General features: G+C 41.1%; 1 protein-coding gene across 1 annotated transcript in view; it reads left to right on the top strand.

The window, feature by feature from the left end:
• The window catches only part of OCA2 (OCA2 melanosomal transmembrane protein), a 234574-nt gene extending 217113 nt beyond the window's left edge, over positions 1-17461 (top strand). Inside the window, exons 22-23 of the mRNA XM_060015744.1 lie at positions 15811-15904; positions 16858-17461. Coding sequence (XP_059871727.1) covers positions 15811-15904; positions 16858-16942 — 179 coding nt within the window. The 3' untranslated portion in view covers positions 16943-17461. The remainder of the gene's footprint in view (positions 1-15810; positions 15905-16857) is intronic.
• Positions 17462-17673: the final 212 nt, after the last annotated feature.

Below are 17673 nucleotides of genomic sequence, written 5' to 3'. Positions count from 1 at the left end.
TTCCTCGAATATTCTCCAGGATAGATCATATCTTGGGTCACAAATTAAACTTTGGTAAATTTAAGAAAATTGAAATCATATCAAGTATCTTTTCCAACCACAACACTATGAGACTAGATATTAATTACAGGAAAAAATCTATAAAAAATACAAACAAATGGAGGGTAAACAATACACTACTAAACCAAGAGATCATTAAAGAAGTCAAAGAGGAAATAAAAAAAATACCTAGAAACAAATGACAATGAATACAAGATGACCCAACACCTATGGGATGCAGCAGAAGCAGTTATAATAGGGAAGTTAATAGCAATGCAATCCTACCTCAGGAAACAAGAAACATCTCAAATAAACAACCTAACCTTACACCTAAAGCAATTAGAGAAAGAAGAACAAAAACCCCAAAAGTCAACAGAAGGCAAGAAATCATAAATATCAGATCAGAAATAAATGAAAAAGAAATGAAAGAAACAATAGCAAAGATCAATAAAACTAAAAGTTGATTCTTTGAGAAAATAAACAAAATTGATAAAACATTAACAAGACTCATCAAGAAATAAAAGAAGACTCAAATCAATAGAATTAGAAATGAAAAAGGAGAAGTAACAACTGACACTGCAGAAATACAAAGGATCATGAGAGATTACTACAAGCACCTATATGCCAAAAAAATGGACAACCTGGAAGAAATGGACAAATGCTTAGAAAAGTACAACCTTCTGAGACTGAACCAGGAAGAAATAAAAAATATAAACAAACCAATCACAAGCACTGAAATTCAGACTGTGATTAAAAATCTTCCAACCAACGAAAGCCCAGGACCAGATGGCTTAACAGGTGAATTCTAAAAAACATTTAGAGAAGAGCTAACACCTATCCTTCTCAAACTCTTCCAAAATATAGCAGAGGGAGGAACACTCCCAAACCCATTCCATGAGACCACCATCACCCTAATACCAAAACCAGACAAAGATGTCACAAAAAAAGAAAACTAAAAGCCAATATCACTGATGAACATAGATGCAAAAATCCTCAACAAAATACTAGCAAACAGAACCCAACAGCACATTAAATGGATCATACACCATGATCAAGTAGGGTTTATCCCAGGAATGCAAGGATTCTTCAATATAAGCAAATCAATCAATGTGATACACCATATTAGCAAATTGAAGGAGAAAAATTATATGATCATCACAATAGATACAGAAAAACCTTTTGACATACTTCAACACCCATTTATGATAAAAGAAAAAAAACCCTCCAAAACATAGGCATAGAGGGAACTTACCTCAACGTAAGGAAGGCCATATATGACAAACCCACATCCAACATTGTGCTCAGTGGTGAAAAACTGAAACCATTTCCCCCAGAGCAGGAAAAAATCCAATGCTGCCCACTCTCACCACTATTATTCAACATAGTTTTGGAAGTTTTAGCCACAGCAATCACAGAAGAAAAAGAAATAAAAGGAATTCAAATTGGAAAAGAAGTAAAATCGTCACTGTTTGCAGATGACATGATACTATACATAGAAAATCATAAAGATGCTACCAGAAAACTACTAGAGCTAATCGATGAATTTGGTAAAGTAGCAAGATACAAAATTAATGCACAGAAATCCCTTGCATTCCTATACACTAATGATGGAAAATCTGAAAGAGAAATTACAGAAACACTCCCATTTACCATTGCAACAAAAAGAATAAAATACCTAGGAATAAACCTACCTAAGGAGACAAAAGACCTGTATGCAGAAAATTATAAGACACTGATGAAAGAAATTAAAGATGATACAAATAGATGGAGAGATATCCCATGTTCTTGGATTGGAAAAATCAACATTGTGAAAATGACTATACTGCCCAAAGCAATCTACAGATTCAATGCCATCCCTATCAAACTACCAATGGCATTTTTCACAGAACTAGAACAAAAAAATTCACAATTTGTATGGAAACATCAAAGACCCTGAATAGCCAAAGCAATCTTGAGAAAGAAAAGAGGAGCTGGAGTAATCAGGCTCCCTGACTTCAGACTATACTACAAAGCTCCAGTAATCAAGACAGTATGGTACTGGCACAAAAACAGAAATATAGATCAATGGAGCAGGATAGAAAGCTCAGAGATAAACTCACACACATATGGTCACCTTATCTATGATAAAGAAGGCAAGAATATACAATGGAGAAGAGACAGCCTCTTCAATAAGTGGTGCTGGGAAAACTGGACAGCTACAGGTAAAAGAATGAAATTAGAACACTCCCTAACACCATACACAAAAATAAACTCAAAATGGATTAATGACCTAAATGTAAGGGCAGACACTATAAAACTCTTAGAGGAAAACATAGGCACTACACTCTCTTACATAAATCACAGCAAGATCCTTTTTGACCCACCTTCTAGAGAAATGGAAATAAAAATAAACAAATGGGACCTAATGAAACTTAAAGGCTTTTGCACTGCAAAGGAAACCATAAATAAGATGAAGAGACAAGCCTCAGAATGGGAAAAAAATATTTGCAAATGAAGCAACTGGTCAAGGATTAATCTCCAAAATATAGGAGCAGCTCATGCAGCTCAATATCAAAAAAACAAACAAACCAATCCAAAAATGGGCAGAAGACCTAGATAGACTTTTCCCCAAAGAAGATATACAGGTTGCCAAAAAACACATGAAAGGATGCTCAACACCACTAATCATTAGAGAAATGCAAATCAAAACTACAATGAGATATCATCTCACACCAGTCAGAATGGCCGTCATCAAAAAAATCTACGAACCATAAATGCTGGAGAGGGTGGGAGAAAACGGAACCCTCTTTCACTGTTGGTGGGAAAGTAAATTGATATAGCCTCTATGGAGAACAGTATGGAGGTTCCTTAGAAAACTAAAAATAGAACTACCATATGACCCAGCAATCCCACTACTGGGCATATACCCTGAGAAAACCATAATTCAAAAAGAATCATGTACCACAATGTTCACTGCAGCACTATTTACAATAGCCAGGACATAGAAGCAACCTAAGTGTCCATCAACAGATGAATGACTAAAGAAGATGTGGCACATATATACAATGGACTATTACTCAGCCGTAAAAAGAAATTAAATTGAGTTATTTGTAGTAAGGTGGATGGACCTAGAGTCTGTCATACAGAGTGAAGTAAGTCAGATAGAGAAAATCAAATACCGTATGCTAAAACATATACATGGAATCTAAAACAAAAAAAAGGCTCTGAAGAACCTAGGTGCAGGACAGGAGTAATGATACAGACATAGAGGATAGACTTGAGGACCCAGGGAGGGGGAAGGGTAAGCTGGGATAAAGTGAGAGAGTGGCATTGACATGTATACACTACCAAATATAAAATAGATAGCTAGTGGGAAGCAGCTGCGTAGCACAGGGAGATCAGCTCTGTGGTTTGTGACCACCTAGAGGAGTGGGATAGGGAGGGTAGTAGGGAGAGGCAAGAGGAAGAGGAAATGGGGATACATGCATACCTGTGGTTGATTCACTTTGTTATACAGCAGAACATTGTAAAGCATTTATACTCCAATAAGGATGTTAAAAAATAAAATAAAATAAAATGAGGAAGATACATTTATAAGCAAAAAAAAAAAAAGAAACTCAATATCAAAAAAACAACCCAGGGGACTTTCCTGGTGGTCCAGTGGTTAAGAATCCGCCTTCCAATGCAGGGGATGTGGGTTCAATCCCTGGTCAGGGAACTAAGATCCCACATGCTGGGAGGCAACTGAGCCCGTGGGCCACAACTAGAGAGAAGCCTGCACTCCACAACTAGAGAAAAGCCCAGGCACCGCAACAAAGAGCCTGTATGCCACAACAAAAGATCCCACGTGCCGCAACTAAGACCTGATGCAGCCTAAATAAATAAATAAATAAATAACAAAAAAACCCACCCCAACCCAATCAAAAATGGGCTGAAAACCTAAATAGACATTTCTCCTAAATAGACATGGTCTCCAATACAGATGACCAATGAACACATGAAAAGATGTCCAATATTGCTAATTTTTAGAGAAATACAAATCAAAACCACAATGAAATATCTCCTCACACTAGTCAGAATGGCTATCATCAAAAAGTCTACAAATAATAAATGCTGGGAAGGGTGTGGAGAAAAGTAACCCTCCTACACTGTTGGTGGGAGTGTAAATTGGTGCAGTCAGTATGGAAAACTGTATCAATATTCCTTTCAAAACTAAAAGTAAAGCTACCATATGACACAGCAATTGCACCCCTAGAATCTATATATAGAATATATCCAGAAAAGATGAAAACTGTAATTCAAAAAGATACATGCACCACAATGTTCATAGAAGCACTATTTACAATAGCCAAGACATGGATGTGATATATATACATATAATGGTATATTACTCAGCTCTAAAAAAGAATGAAATATTGCCATTTGCAGCAACATGGATGGACCTAGAGAATATCATACTAAGTTAGACAGAGAAACACAAATATTATTTGATATCACTTATATGTTGAATCTAGAAAATAATATAAAATGAATGCATATACAAAAAATAGACTCACACACAAAAAAACAAACTTATGGTTAAAGGGGAAAGGGAGGAAGTATAAATTAGGAGTATGGGATTAATAGACACAAACTACTATACATAAAATAGATAAGCAACAAGGGTTTATAACACAGGCAAAAATATTCAATATCCTGTAATAACCTATAATGGAAAAACATCTGAAAAAATATAACTAAATCACTTTGCCATACACATGAAACTAACACAGTATTGTAAATAAACTATACTTCAGTAAAAAGTAAAATTAAAAATAAAATAATAAAAATGATAATGAGTACCAAGAAAAGAAAAGAAAAGAAAAAATACTCCTTTTTTCCCAGTTAAAATGGCAGGCAGGTATTGCTGAGACCAATAGTATCTCGTCATGCTGCAGTGGGTATGAATTCCTCATTGGCAATGGACCACTTGCCAGAAAACGAAAGGCCCTTTCAATTTCATGTTTCACATTGCCAGGGTGAACTGGCTCAGCAGGTTAATTTGTTCCTGAGCACTTCTGGATTCAGAGAAAGGAATGGGGAGATTTTCAAGGATCAGAGTGAGGGAAGGGGTAGCAGCTGCTCCCCCTGGCTGTGTGATGACTTGGGCAGGGTGAGAGGGCTGTGTGGGGACAAAAAGGTAAAGTCAGGAGCTTTGTGGCTCAAACTCTTTCCCTGGAGAGTGAATGAGGCAGAGACATGAGCAAAGGCTAAGCTGACTTCTCTCATGTACAGCCCTTGCTCAACCTTTGCTCATTTGATTTCTATCCACTTTTTCAGGAAAGTAGAATGGATGGCACTGTGGGGACTACTATTCCCCTTAAACTCTCTCTGCATAGCCTGACCTCCTTCCCCCAGATCCACTTTTCAGTCATCCCTTTGCATGAGGTCTTTTGGTTTCCTGAAGGCCTTGTAACATGGGAAGCAGAACATTAACTTACTAAGTCTCACTGAGCTCTGTTTCTTTTAAGAATGCTTTCAGCTACAGGTAACAGAAACCTGATTAACAGAGGCTTACACAGTCAGGGAAATCATCTCTTCTCATATAACAAGAAGCTGAGGGTCAGAGGGCTGGCAAACATCAGCTTGATGTCTTGTAATATTAGAAGCAGGTCTCCACAATTCTCTTGGCCTATCCCTCTCATCACAGATGTTTCATGGCTGCATCCAAAGCAGAAAGCATGGAGGAGAACTGGTACCAATACATTTTTATCACGAGGACAAAAGCTATGCCAAAAGGCTCACAAACAGGTTACCCCCATGGCTTATTGGTCAGCCAAATGAGAAAAGCAGAGTGGATAAGCTACCTAAGCAGGTGGGGTACAGGGAAGCCACAGAGAAGAAGTCTAGCCAGCCAGCACGTCCTACACAAACATTGGAAAAAGATTGTGTCAGCTGTCATAGTGGAAAGAATGCTAGATTTGAATTCAGAAGACCTTGATCAAAATCTCAAATCTGCTAAACTTTGTAACCATGAGCAAACCACTGAACATTTCTATTATATTGATTAGAATGGTTTGGGTTATAAGGAAAGGAAGATACAAAACAAGATGGTGTCAGCAACCGGAAGAGTATCTCCTGTGACAGGCAGTCAGTGGTGGAGCAAGTCTAGAGGTGTCTCAGGGCTTCTTCGTGTCTCCATCTACATGCTCTGCCACCCATCAACGACACTTAGAGCTGGCCCCACACTCGGGCTGGAAACAGCTCCAGGAATCTCATCACCACACAACAATGGATGGTACCCAGAAAAAGCAGCAGGACTACTCTCTTTTGTAAAGTTTTTTCTCAAAATCAGGGAAATCATTACCAGAAGTTGCCCTCTCCCCCAAGAAGACACCTCACAATGTCTCCTTGACACCAAATAGCTTTGGCTGGCCCACTCATGTTGGTCACTGGCAAGGGGCAGGAATCCATCTGACTGTCCCTGCCCCGTCATCAGTGGGGAGGAGATATAGGGGAGTCAGCTACCTCTGTGTTAAATGACAACTTTCCCTGGGCATCTCACAGGATAGTCCTGAGGTTCACTTAAGATTATGAATGTGAGAGTACCATTCAGATGTCAATGGTTGTTTCAGTAGTTTAATAAGATGTTAGCAGGCTTTGGATCGTTCCCCACATGGCATGGGTTCCATGTGGTGGGGAGAAAGAAGTCCTAGGTGTCACTACTCTGGCTCAGGCCACCTGGCCAGTTTCCATTTACAGAGGTGTGAATTAGAAGTTGGGCTGTGCACACAAAGAGCTGCTGCCTGTCTTGGCATGTCTGGGTAATCCTACATGAAAACTAATGTATGGATCTAGAGGCAGAACAAGAACATTTTCCAAAACTATTCTCTGCCGTGCTCTTGATGACCATTTTCAATGTTTATAAAGAACCTTCAATCTAATGTCCTATGTCAACCAATCCAATCTGAGGTAAATAAACCATGCTCTCAGACCAGTGGTAATGTTTCATTTGACAGAAAACATAAAAATTAATTTTATGCACTGGAATTCCCTTTGGAAAGTATTAATAGAACTACCTGCCACTCAGGATATGAACTTGACCTAAAGGAAGCAACCGATTTTAATGTAGCCGTGTGCTGCCTGGATTACCCACAATCTCTAGACAACTTTGTCAAGGACACCATGCATACTTGGACCTAAAGCATTCTTCATTTTTGTTTGTTTTCTGTGTCCCACAGTAGATATTTAAATTATTTTTAGTTTGTTTTTATCCAAATAATACGTGAATTTGGCAACAAGTAAAATAAAACAGCTCAGATTTGTCAAGGAAATTAACAACCACAATGTGTTCTACAAGCAACAGAAACTACTGGCTTGGTCATAGGTTCACTCCAGCTGGGAAAACCCATCAGCAACATTCATGCTACCCTGACTATGTAAATGCCACACTGCAGGGCCAAGATGTGCACCAGGATCAAGGTCCAATCAAGTCTTCTTCTTTCTTTAAGCAGATGTTTCATCATCTGCTTAAAATCATGTCATTTTAATTTACTTCAAATTTGGTGACAAATTTCATACCATTTTTGTTGAACCTAGTATTTCTAGTTACTTGTTTTCAACGTAAAGAGAGTAAGGAGGAGAAACTCTGGAGCTGAACTGCAGGAATTTGATTCCCAGCTGTGGGATTTTCTAGTTGTATGACTCTGGGAAAGTTTCTAAGGCTCGCTGGGGTTCTAAAATTTCATAAAGATGGCATTAGGTATGTATTTACTCATGTGCTGCTTCTACTCTGCAGAATCCACTTCTATCATTTCTTTGATAAATTCCTCCCTTCCATTTCATTCTGTCCTTTCTGAGATTTTTCTAGTAGTTGAATTTGGGGTTTCCCATATTGAACTTGTGTATATTATTTTTCCTCTGCATTTTCTTCTTTGACTTTTGCCTCCAGACTTGGGGATATTTCCTCAACTTTATTTTTCAGTCAACCTGTCTATCTATATACATTTATTTAGTTTAGTAATTACGGATTTAGTCATGAGAACATTTTTCCCTCTGGTTTCCCTTTTTTATTACTTTAATTAAGCTTTTACTTTGAGATAGTTGTATATTCACATGCAGTTGTAAGGAATAATATGAAGAGATCCTATGTACCATTTATCCAGTTTCCCTCAATGGTAATATATTGTGAAACTATACTACAATATCACAGTCAGGATATTGACATTGAAGCAGTCAAGACACAAAACATTTTCATCACTAAAAAAAATCCCTCACATTGTCCTTTTATAGCCACACCCACTTCCTTCCATCCCCACCCCCTACTTAACCCTTGGCAACCACTTACCTATTCTACATTTCTACAACTTTGTCATTTCAAGTATATTATATAAATGGAATCTTATAGGGTGTAACTTTTGGGATTGGCTTTTTTTTTTCTTTAACATCTTTATTGTAGTATAATTGCTTTACAATAGTTTGTTAGTTTCTGCTGTATAACAAAGTGAATCAGCTGTACATATACATATATCCGCATATCTCCTCCCTCTTGCATATCCCTCACACCCTCCTTATCCCACCCCTCTAGGTTGGTACAAAGCACTGAGCTGATCTCCCTGTACTCTGTGGCTGCTTCCCACCTGCTATCTACTTTACATTTGGTAGTGTATATATGACCATGCCACTCTCTCACTTTGTCCCAGCTTACCCTTCCTCCTCCCTGTGTCTTCAAATCCATTCTCTACAGCTGCGTTGTTATTCGTGTCCTGCCTCTAGGTTCTTCAGAACCATTTTCTTTTTTGCTATAGACTCCATATATATGTGTTAGCATACAGTATTTGTCTTTCTCTTTCTGACTTACTTCACTCTGTATGATAGATTCTAGGTCCATCCACCTCACTACAAATAACTCAATTTCATTTCTTTTTATGGCTAAGTAGTATTCCATTGTATATATGTGCCACATCTTCTTTATCCATTCATCTGTTGATGGACACTTAGGTTGCTTCTATGTCCTGGATATTGTAAATAGAGCTGCAATGAACATTGTGATACATGACTCTTCTTGAATTATGGTTTTCTCAAGGTATATGCCCAGTAGTGGGATTGCTGGCTTGTATGGTAGTTCTATTTATAGTTTTTTAAGGAAGCTCCATACTGTTCTCCATAGTGGCTGTACCAATTCACATTCCCACCAGCAGTGCAAGAGTGTTCCCTTTTCTCCACACTCTCTCCAGCATTTATTGTTTGTAGATTTTTTGATGATGGCCATTCTGACTGGTGTGAGGTCATACCTCATTGTAGTTTTGATTTGCATTTCTCTAATGATTAGTGATGTTAGGCATCCTTTCATGTGTTTGTTGGCAATCTGTATATCTTCTTTGGAGAAATGTCTATTTAGGTCTTCTGCCCATTTTTGGATTGGGTTGTTTGTTTTCTTGATAATAAACTACATGAGCTGCTTGTACATTTTGGAGATTAATCCTTTGTCAGTTGCTTCATTTGCAAATATTTTCTCCCATTCTGAGGGTTGTCTCTTCATCCTGTTTATGGTTTCCTTTGCTGTGCAAAAGCCACTAAGATTTATTAGGTCCCATTTGTTTGTTTTTGTTTTTATTTCCATTCCTCTAGGAGGTGAGTCAAAAAGAATCTTGCTGTGATTTGTCTTGGAGTGTTCTGCCTATGTTTTCCTCTAAGAGTTTTATAGTGTCTAGCCTTACATTTAGGTCTATAATCCATTTTGAGTTTATTTTTGTGTATGGTGTTAGGGAGTGTTTTATTTTCATTCTTTTACAGGTAGCTGTCCAGTTTTCCCAGCACCACTTATTTAAGAGGCTCTTTTCTACATTGAATATTATTGCATCCTTTATCAAAGATAAGGTGACCATATGTGCGTGGGTTTATCTCTGGGCTTTCTATCCTGTTTCATTGATCTATATTTCTGTTTTTGTGCTAGTACCATAGTGTCTTGGTTACTGTAGCTTTGTAGAATAGTCTGAAGTCAAGAAGACTGATTCCTCCAGCTCCATTTTTCTTTCTGAAGATTGCTTTGTTTGTGTTTCCAAACAAATTGTGAATTTTTTTGTTCTAGTTCTGTGAAAAATGCCATTTGTAGTTTGATAGGGATTGCACTGAATCTGTAGATTGCTTTGGGTAGTATAATCATTTTCACAATGTTGATTCTTCCAATCCAAGAACATGGTATATCTCTCTATCTGTTTGTATCATCTTTAATTTCTTTCATCGGTGTCTTCTAGTTTTCTGCATACAGGTCTTTTGTCTCCTTAGGTAGAATTATCCTAGGTATTTTATTCTTTTTGTTGCAATGGTAAATGGGAGTGTTTCCTTAATTTCTCTTGGTTTCCCCTTTTTGGCTTTTAATATTTTTTCTTTGTATTCAGTTTCTGTTAGTTTGATTAATATGTGTCTTTTCATGTTCCTCCTTGGTTTTATCCTGTATAGGACTCTCTTCCTTTCTTGGTCTTGGATGACTATTTCCTTTCCCATGTTAGGGAATTTTTTGACTATAATCTCTTCAATATTTTCTCAGGTCCTTTCTCTTTCTCTTCTTCTTCTGGGACTTATTTGAATGTTGATGCTTTTAATGTTGTGTCCAATGTCTCTGAGACTGTCCTCATTTCTTTTCATTCTTTTTTCTTTATTCTGCTCCATGGCAGTTATTTCCACCATGCTATCTTCCAGCTCACTTATCCATTCTTCTGCCTCAGTTATTCTGCTATTGATTCCTTCTAGTGTATTTTTCATTTCAGTTATTGTATTGTTCATCTCTGTTTTATTGTTCTTTAGTTCTAGAGCTTGTATGTTGCTTTCTTATTTTAATTTGTTTTTCTGTCTGCTGTTCTGATTGGGCGATTGCCATTATTCTGTCTTCTGGATCACTTATTTGTTCTTCTGCATTATTTAGCCTGCTCTTCATTGCTTCTAGATTGACTTTTATCTTGGCAATTGTGTTGTCTTATTTGAATGTTTCATCTTTATAGTTTCCATTTCCTTGTTGCACTGATCTGCATTTCTATCGATAATCTTTCTTAAATCTTTTAGCATTTTTATTACCTCCTTTTTGAACTCAGGTTCTAGGAGAATGGAGAGGTCTGTTTCATTGTTTGTTCTTTCAGGGGATTTCTCTTGTTCTTTTATTTATTTATTTGTTTGTTTGTTTATTTTCTTGGCCACACCATGCAGCTTGTGGGATCTTAGTTCCCCGACCAGGGATGAAACCCAGGCCCTCAGCAATGAAAGCACATGGGCCTAACCACTGGACTGCCAGGGAATTCCCTTTTGTTCTTTCAATTGGCAGTAGTTCCTCTGCTTTTTCATCTTAGTTAAATTTCTTTTTTTCTATGAATTTAGGAGAAATAATTGTATACTCTGGTCTTGATGGGCTTTTTTTAATGAAGGAACATCCCTCTGTAGACTGAGTCCAGTTTTTTGGTGTGAGGCCTGTTTTTGCTATGGATGCCTGCCATGTCTTTCCTCAGAGTCTGCTGGCCCTTATCCACTTGATAAGGGGTGTGATTGGTGTAGTGATGCCCAGAGCCTGCACTGGATGTTCGGTGGGGCCTTCTCTTGGCTGTCACAGCCCTGTCAGGGCAGGATCTGTTTTCCAGTTGTTGGAGTAGAAACCCTGAGGGTAGCATTCTATAAGGCTCTATTGCCCTTAAGTGTGTGCTGTATCCACAAGGAGGTGAGCATTGAAGGAAGTGAAGCCTGTGTGGTCACAGCAGGCCTAAGTGCCACCCATACAGCCAACCACAGCTCTGCCCAGAAGCACTGCAAAGTTGCATCCCTTTCTCTGATTTGTTCATCCCAGACCTAGTGCTAGGCTGTCACTGGTGACCAGGGTGTTGTGACTACTGGAATTGAGGTGGTTGTGCTGCCCCTGGGACCTAGGCTGCCTCTATGGTAGGGCTCTCCCAGGGCCTGTCTGTCACAGATCTATCTCCCACCTGCATTGTGAAAGGTGAGCAGAACTGGAGTGCTCCCACCAGGAAAGGAACCACTGTGTACTCCTCCCCAGGGGCTGTCCACTGAACATGTGTGACTCTGTTGTACCACCCACCACCTGGTACGTGCACCAACAAGGTCTACTGCTGCCAGACCTGCACCTGGAACTACCAGTGCTGTGGCCAAGCTCACAAAGCCTACCACCACCAGAGCCATGCCCTGGTATGAGCATGTTGACCATGGTGTTCCTAGGGGGACCTGCACCGTGACCTGCGTGTGCTGATAATCGGGCTCCTTTGGCCAACCTGTACCCAGCTCTGTGTGTGCTAAAGATGGGCTCTGAGTTTTGGCCCAGACTACACTCCAGGGCCTCTAGAGCTGGACCAAATCCTCTCCCAAGGTCCCTCTGTTGAAGCCCAAGTTTCAGAGCCTAGCCACTGTGCACTGTATCATCCCTGTTCAGTTCATGTTCTGGGGTGGGAAGTGTCACGATGTAGCAGCTGTCAGCACCAGTCTCTCCACCCTGATTACTAGCAAGCCAGTACACACGCTCTCCTTGCGAGTAGAGTTCAGCCCCCTCCATTCCATCTATCTGACCTGGCAGACCTCTGTGAAGAAGCAGGGGGTTCCCAGGGAGAGGGACCACCTGTGTGGTCTTTCCTCTTTCACAACTCCCTCCCAGCGGGACCGGTCCCTTCATGATGCCTTTTTCTTTTTCTGTCCTGCTCAGTTACATGTGAATCTTTCTTGCTGCTTTGGTTGTATAAGAGATTTCTGTCAGCTTTCAGTTGGTTTTCTGTGAAATTTGTTATTCATGTAGATGTATTTTTGATGTGTTTTTTGGGGAAGGTGAGTTCCACATCCTCCTACTCTGCCATCTTGATTGGGAGCAAAGGGAGTATGTTTTCAACCATTAATCCCCAACACAAGAGAAGGAAAATGTTGCCTGTTATTTTTAGAGGCCACCCAGGTTCCTGAATGTGACCTTGAATCATGTGTGAAGTTCTGTTTTGTCCAGAAGCAGAGGTCTCCATGTTAAATCCTGGAGTAGCAGTGTTTGTGGTGGCAGAGCAGATGCTGCCCAGCTACCGATGTGTGTGCTCTGTGATAGAGGTCTGCAGGCAGGGCCCTCTGAGGAACATTGGCTTCCCTGTGGTAGCAGACTTGTCAGACCCTGTGAAATAATACCCAGGCAAGATGACTCTGTGTGGAATCTCTCCAGAGCAAGAGTCAGCTTGTTGGCAGGGTGACTGGATGGGCACATTGGTATGTCAGCACCTAGCTGGGACCAGTGCTGCCATAAAATTTGTACATTGCCACCTGCTTGGAACCCTTCAAATGCTCTGCATGGCTGTCGACAGAAAGGCCTCAGGCTTACATCATGCAGCCTGAGCCCTACCCTCTTTGATCTTCCTCTGGAGTCAGAATGCCTGGTTCGCGTCTTGGGCCCACCCACTTCCTAGCACCAACAAGTCAGCATGTTGCCTCTCTGCACCTCAGTTTCTTCATGGGGACACGGGGACCTCAATGCTCAGCCCCCTGAGCGTTTGCTCTCTGCCTCTCTGATCTCACGCCCATTGCACATCTCCCACGTGGTGTCATGCCTTGTCTCTCCACTAACAGGCTCCCTGTGAGCCCCTGGAGGATGTGAGCTGATTTCCATGGGGAGTGGCTTACTGGGGTTAGAGGGTGAGCCTGCTTAGGGTTGGGCAGTTAGGAAGAAGCTAATGGAAGTCTGGGGTGGGGGGAAAGTGGGAGCAGAGGCAGATCTCAGAATTGAGATGGAAATCCAGACTCAGTTCTTGCCATAACAAATAGACAAACTTTGGGGATTTTTTATCTTACAAGTTCTTGCCTTCTCGGTAAGGATGGCTCAGTTGGGTCCCTGCTTAGAGTCTCACAAGGCCATGATCAAGGTGTCTGCAGGATGTGCTCCCTTCTGGTGGCTCTGAGGATGGGTCTGCTTCCAACCTCACTCAGGTTATTGGCAAATCCAGTTCCTTGGAGCTGTAAGACTGAGTCTCTTTTCCCTAGCTGGCTGTGGCCACTCTAAAGTCTGTCCTGTGCAGGCAGCTTGGGTGGTGTTGGCCTGTCACACCCTCCCCTGCTATGGGGCAGCTGTCCCTCTCTCCTTGGTGATGGGCTTGTCCCTCCTGCCCTCCCACCTCCATTGCCCCCTCCCTAAAACTCTGGATGGGTCCATACACTTTGAACTACACTGAGGAATAGGGGGACTGTCACAAAATGGGGCATCAGAAACACAGTGACCACAAGCAGATTGGGGCTTGGGCTTGATGGGCTTGGAGCTCTGGGGAGATGCTGGAGATTTTTATTGAGCTCTTAACATCTAAAGTCATATTATTGACATGTCAAATATATTTAATCCTTAGAGAAGGCATGTAAATGGATGCATCGTGCTATTTCAGAAGTTTTCACCAAAACCCCCCTAGTCAAACTTTTACATGGAGTAAAGGCAGGGAGAGTGAGATGAGGCTCTTCATGATGCTTTGTGCTGGCAGCCTGTGGGCCTGGTGCATAATGAATCCTACCAGATTGGATGCCTTTGTGTTTCAGGAGAGTGTAAGGACTGAGTGGAGAGGGGACATGTGTGCAGCTGAGCACTCACACGACACCTGCAAAGGCCTTTCATGGGTAACGGAATGGGTGCCATGGTCCTCCTCCATGGAGAAACCTCATAGGTCACATGGCTCTGAGGTTATTTATTCCTCACTTCTCTCTGTGCTCAGTGTTCCAGCATGGAGTTCTGGGCCAATGTAGCACTGAAGGACACAGCTTCCTTGGTCCTTGCCCTCCTGCTCTGCTGTCCAGTCTTAGAAAGACCAGCCCCTCAGGCCCATGAGGGCTGTTGGAAGCTACAGATTTGTGTCTCACAGTTCATAGTCCTCGGCAAAGCACAATGCCAGAACTGAACTAACTTGGCTGAGCCTGGGTCGTGCACCCATCCCCAAACACTGACCTCTGCGGGTGGGGACTGAAAGATGCCAATGGGCTTCACTAAGTAAATTTACCCTTCCCTGAACCCATCTCTCTGTTGGGGGCTGAGTTTGAGTCACATCCTTCACTGTGAGGCCTCACTTGTGTACGTGTATGCACATAGTTTCCCTGCAGATCATGTGTGCTGTCAAAAAGGCCCAACCAAAGAGGCATTTTATTATCATGGTTGTTTACATCCATCTTTCCATCCATACAAAGGATTTGCTGGTAGGTGTCCAGACCTAGAGTCCTAAGGATGGTGGTTCTCATCTGAGATCCTACTGCTCTGAAGACACATGTTCTCTCCTGTGGATGTTGACCCTACTTACATTTTCCTTTGAAAGATATATGTCACCACGTCCCACAGTGATTTGCCAATTGTCCTTAACTTTTCCTCTTCCCTATCACATCCAACAGAAGTAGCCCTATTCATAAATGAATTACTATATTTACAAGCAGTGAATTTATTTTCTGTTTGCCAGCAGTAGTTGTATAAAGTATCTGATTTTGAAAGGTTTAAGATCCTCAGGGCACCAAGAACTAAAACGTAGGAGATCCCATTTCTGTCCCTGGAACACTCAGGGTAGGTGTACCCTTTCTATAGTTTAGAGTCTATATTTGTAAAGTGACAACCAGAAAGGTGAGGAGAAAGTTTATGAAAATATGTCCATTAGCTTCATGGTTTTTTTTTGTTCCTGCAAATATTTGCACAGCAATCACTTTGGTAGTGAACAGTAAAGTAATCATCAATCAAAAGCCTGTGAGATGATCAAAGTATCATAGAACAAAAGAGAACAGGAGCCTACCACCAAGATAAACTGAGATTTTATTTTACTTTTTGAATTTTTATTCTAGGTAATGGGACACTGATTGGAGCATCAGCAAATGTGGTTTGTTCAGGAATTGCAGAGCAGCATGGATATGGATTTTCTTTCATGGAATTTTTCAGGTACTTTAAAAACTCATTTAAAATTTCTGTTTATATTGTCCCTAAACTTACTTTATTAAAAAATCAGGGCTTCCCTGGTGGCTCAGTGGTTGAGAGTCTGCCTGCCGATACAGGGGACACGGGTTCATGCCCCGGTCCGGGAAGATCCCACATGCCGCGGAGCGGCTGGGCCCGTGAGCCATGGCCACTGAGCCTGCGCGTCCAGAGCCTGTGCTCCACAATGGGAGAGGCCACAACAGTGAGAGGCCCACGTACCGCAAAAAAAAAAAAAAATCAGCCACACATACTGCTAAGCACTAATATAAGCATGTTTTAATAATTAGAGATACATTGATATTTTATGTTGTTGTTCCCTTGAAAATTCCAGTGGGGATTTGTGCCTTGATTGCCCATGATGAGGGTACATAATGAGAGTCTGACATCCCCCTACCGGATTGCCCAGCAAAAAATTTCATGACTGAAGGGACCCAGGAATATTGCAGACTGGGGGCAGCCTGGGAGCAGGCACCTCTCAGGAGGACAGTGCAGAGAGGAGGCCCTGGATGGGGGAGAGCAGCTGATGCCAGCTCCTGCAAAGGAGGACCTGCTCTGAGGGAGCCAGGTCCGCTCTGGGGTCCTGGCCCCTACATGCTTGTGTTCATATGGCACCACTGCATTTTGGATGCAGGAACTGGGCAGAATAGACATTGGTGGTGCCTGTAAAATGGTGCTGTCAAAATGAACTGACATTCATTTGGGGGATACAATGGGGGATATCTAATGGAGGCACACATCCATATCATCTAGGCTGAACCCAACTTTTGATTTCTAGAAATAAAAGCCAGTTACCTTTATGGATATATAAAGCTTGTAAGGCCACAATCTTTTGCAATAACATAATATAATAATAAGTCCAGATCTCACAGTACTATGCAGACACCAGACACCATAATCCACTTCTCTTTGTGTTTCAGGTTGGGCTTCCCAATGATGGTTGTCTCCTGCATGGTTGGGATGTGCTACCTCCTTGTTGCTCATGTCGTTATAGGATGGAATTAGTAGATATACAATGTGTGAAGACTGAGGGGAACTTGACCCATCACCAACATCAGTAGAATACTACCCCAAAACCACTCTTTGGAGAAGAAAAGGTGCTTACCATGGGGGTGCTCTGGAATGGACACCTTTGCTATCCACACTGTTATTTGGGTGAAGCTGGCAAATTGTGGTAAATACAAGATAACTTACACAAGATTCTACCACAGGAAAATATGTATATCTCAAAATACATCTAAGCTATGCTCTGTAGGAAAAGACACAAATTCAATAATTCACTCCAAATGGCTTGTGTTGTTTAAATATCACTTCTCCTGAGGCTATCAATAGTTTTTCTTCATGTAATCACTTTTCATGTTAAAATAATGAGCATTCAAATTGTGTACCCTCTTAATGCATACTTTTCTTGGGAAGGGCATACAATTTGTAAGGAAACATTATATGTATTAAAAAAAAATACTGCCCCTTGACAAAGGGTCTTAGAATTTGTTAGTCTCTTGCTTTTTAGTAGCTGACATTATATAAAATGGCATTTTATTCATTAATGGTTTTCTCTGGAGTTTTTTTTTTTGTTTTTGTTTTTTTTTTTTTTTGCGGTACGCGGGCCTCTCACTGCCGTGACCTCTCCCGTTGCAGAGCACAGGCTCTGGACACGCAGGCTCAGCGGCCATGGATCACGGGCCCAGCTGCTCTGTGGCATGTGGAATCTTCCCGGACTGGGGCACGAACCCGTG

Source organism: Delphinus delphis, chromosome 7 (genome assembly GCF_949987515.2).
Source record: "Delphinus delphis chromosome 7, mDelDel1.2, whole genome shotgun sequence".
Classification (NCBI taxonomy): Eukaryota; Metazoa; Chordata; class Mammalia; order Artiodactyla; family Delphinidae; genus Delphinus; species Delphinus delphis.
Note: the sequence above shows the minus strand (reverse complement) of the source record. Positions and strands in the feature narration are given on the sequence as shown.